This window comes from Euphorbia lathyris, chromosome 5, assembly GCF_963576675.1.
Source record: "Euphorbia lathyris chromosome 5, ddEupLath1.1, whole genome shotgun sequence".
NCBI classification, from domain to species: domain Eukaryota; kingdom Viridiplantae; phylum Streptophyta; class Magnoliopsida; order Malpighiales; family Euphorbiaceae; genus Euphorbia; species Euphorbia lathyris.
The window spans coordinates 38,467,600-38,470,497 of NC_088914.1; the positions used below are offsets into that span (position 1 = coordinate 38,467,600).

At 34.8% G+C, this 2,898-nt stretch overlaps 1 protein-coding gene across 3 annotated transcripts; it reads right to left on the reverse strand.

Annotated features, from left to right (window-relative positions):
• Nucleotides 1-333: 333 nt before the first annotated feature.
• Nucleotides 334-2,405, reverse strand: LOC136231145 (F-box protein At3g07870). 3 transcript variants are annotated; one of them, XM_066020429.1, is made up of 2 exons: nucleotides 1,073-2,405; nucleotides 334-900 (listed from the first exon to the last, which is right to left on the reverse strand). In XM_066020429.1, the coding sequence occupies exons 1-2, from the start codon at nucleotides 2,238-2,240 to the stop codon at nucleotides 869-871; spliced, it is 1,200 nt and encodes a 399-aa protein (XP_065876501.1). In that variant the 5' UTR covers nucleotides 2,241-2,405; the 3' UTR covers nucleotides 334-868. The 3 variants fall into 3 exon arrangements, with proteins under 3 accessions (XP_065876501.1, XP_065876500.1, XP_065876502.1); XM_066020428.1 differs by having other exon boundaries at nucleotides 334-940; XM_066020430.1 differs by having other exon boundaries at nucleotides 334-2,402.
• Between the last annotated feature and the right edge of the window lie 493 nt (nucleotides 2,406-2,898).

Genomic DNA, 2,898 nt, shown 5'->3' on the forward strand with positions numbered 1-2,898 from the left:
AGGTTCAAAAATACAACCTAATTGCATAAACCTTATGAGGCAGCCTTAGTCCACTCCTATGATGTAATAGTGATATACAATGAGAAAGGTTAAGTTATGCTTTTAATGATTCTTTATGCGTCATAATTCTGAGCAAAAGAAATCACATATATGAGAGTACAGTGAGATCGCTTCAAAAGAGACTAATGAGATTTAGTTCTTTAAAACTCTTGCAAAACAAAAAGATGTTCATGATTATAATGAACATAAGCATGATAACCAAAAACCATGTTATTTTTGTATCTGTGTGAAGTATATGATCATTTACATATAAGGAAAAATGGCTCAAGGATATAGTGTCTATTTTCCCGTAGAGTAAATATTCATCAATTAAGAATGCTGCGTTGTTTTTGTTTTCTAAAAAGTACAGCATAAAAAATTAGCTACAGACCCCAGAAGTTCATGGGAAGAGATATCAGGAGTCTTAACTGTGTAAGAATAGGAAATAGTACATGTGAACATTGTAATATTTTTCATACAAAATTCTACAGAAAATAGTACATTTGAACATTGTAATATTTTTCATACAAAATTCTACAGAATAATCAATCTCTATTCTATATTCAACAAATTAATGAGCTTGAATGTAACATCCTGTCCCAATACCATTAGATATTATCCGCTCTGGCCCAAATCCAACACCTTGGGCCTCACGGCTTTAAAACATGTCTGCATGTATTGGATTCACATCTTACTAATAAGCCCCAATCACTCTCTCTCTCCATTTCCAATGTGGGATTCAGTTCATTCCTGCCCCCATCGCCATCCCTTAGGGCCACTCCTTGCTCAGGCCTTCTTACCCCGGCGCCACCCACTCCGAACCGGATCGTTACATTGAAATTATGGAACAATCAATGCCAACTAATAGATAAATTTGTCCGTAAATCAATAATGAAATATACTACAAAAAAAAAAAAAAAATAAGAAGAACTTGAAGCTGACATTGTAACATAATTTTTGTGGAACAAACTGAAAGAAGAAGTTATGAATTTGTTTGTTTGCAATTTCTAAGTATGAATCCAATTAAGGGTACCTAAATGAACAACTGCCTGAAACCAATTTGGAGTGCCATGTAATGTAAGATCCTTAAATTTGCCAATAATTGGATCATAAGTAACAACAACTCTACTTTTGTACTCCAACAATATCTCACCATTTTTCAATATCCCTAAAACCCTAACAACTTTCCTATCCAGAGATTTGTTCCAAATCTTAAATGATCTATCCATATTTTGCTTCACTGCTTTAGGCAACGTATAAGCTCCAATACTATATAGTTTCACCCATGATTCCTTCACACTATACTCTTTCATTACCCATATCTCAAGTCGACCATAATTACAATAAACCGCCGCCGAAAGCCACCCTTTTAACACAAGAAGATGGTAGTTACATCTACTCAGGCTACCGCAATCAGGCTTTGGAACTTCCCGGAATCGCTCTTCCCCCAAATCAAGTGAAATTATCCGCCGAGAAGGGTTGTATCTTTGCGCCCGACTTACCCAATGGAGGCTTCCGTTAACCAAAGCTTCTGATGGCCGCCGAACTAGTTGATACGAAATCTTTCCTAGACTTCTCCATTCGGAAGTTCCTAGAGTTAGAATCTGAACTTCCGATTGGGGATAAACAAGTCTCCGGGCACGGGGGTATCCGTTTCTGTAATAAATAATTTTAACAAGTTTGAAGTTTTGAAGATGAAATCCGAAGCCGAAAACAAGTTGTTGGTCTGGGAAATTGAGGGATTTTGGTAGCTCTAAATAGTTGGAATTAAAAGGATTGTAAATATAGATAGAATCATTGTAAAGGGAATCAGATAAACATAACAAACCATTACAAGAACCTACCAAATCAAATTCAGGCATCTTAGGTGAGAAAGGAGTGTTGATTCTCTTCACCTTTTCATGATTCCCTGCAAAATCCACAAAGTAAAGCTGGTTTCTGATGGGAAAATCACAGTGGAAAATAAGGCATGGGTCGTTTTGTTTTGTGGTTGTAAGGTATAAATTTACAAGATTCGGGTGTTGGCCTAAAACTCTCCAAGCTCTGCAAACACACTTGAATTGTACTAATGAAGAAATGGGCAATTTTGAAAGAACATCATGGATGATTTCAACTGGGAGATTTTCGAATTTAGTTTTGGTTTCATCATCATCATCATCTTGTTCAATTCTTCTCTTTTTGGTATGATTGTTGTTCATCATGTGGATGAGAAATGGTGGGTGAAGGGAAAGAGAACTTTGATAAGATCAAGCAAATGTTAAAAGCAGATGGGAACTACTAGGAAAATATGTGTACGCATGGGATCCACCATTGAAAGATCAAATCTCACAAAAACTAAAAAAGGAGATGTTTTTCTCTTTCACATTGAAATTGAAATGAGATAAGATGGAGTAAAGTAAAATGATTTACCTAACCATTTAGCATATACACACATTCACAAAATGCTCAACCTATGATTCCTATTCTTTCCATGTCCACATCGATAGCTACCAACATCATTATTATTAGAACAAGAAAAGGATTTTCAATTCTTGAATTTGGGTTTTTAGGGGGATTTTTTAACTCAAAAACCGTATTTTTATTCCAAATATCACAAACACACCAATTATATTTTAGCCTTCCCTCAAATAACAAACACTGTATACGCATGAAATAAACAAATTAATATCATATTAATTCTAGACTAGAAAAGTTTCACATAAATTCTCGATAAAAATTATACAGAAAAATCAGTGTCAACTCCAATTTTCCTATTCAAGCTTCACTTTATGATTCGACTTCAAATACATAGACTGCAAACGATTAAAAAAAATTCAGAAAAGCTCAAAAGCAAGCAAACATAACTTGTGAATAGATCAA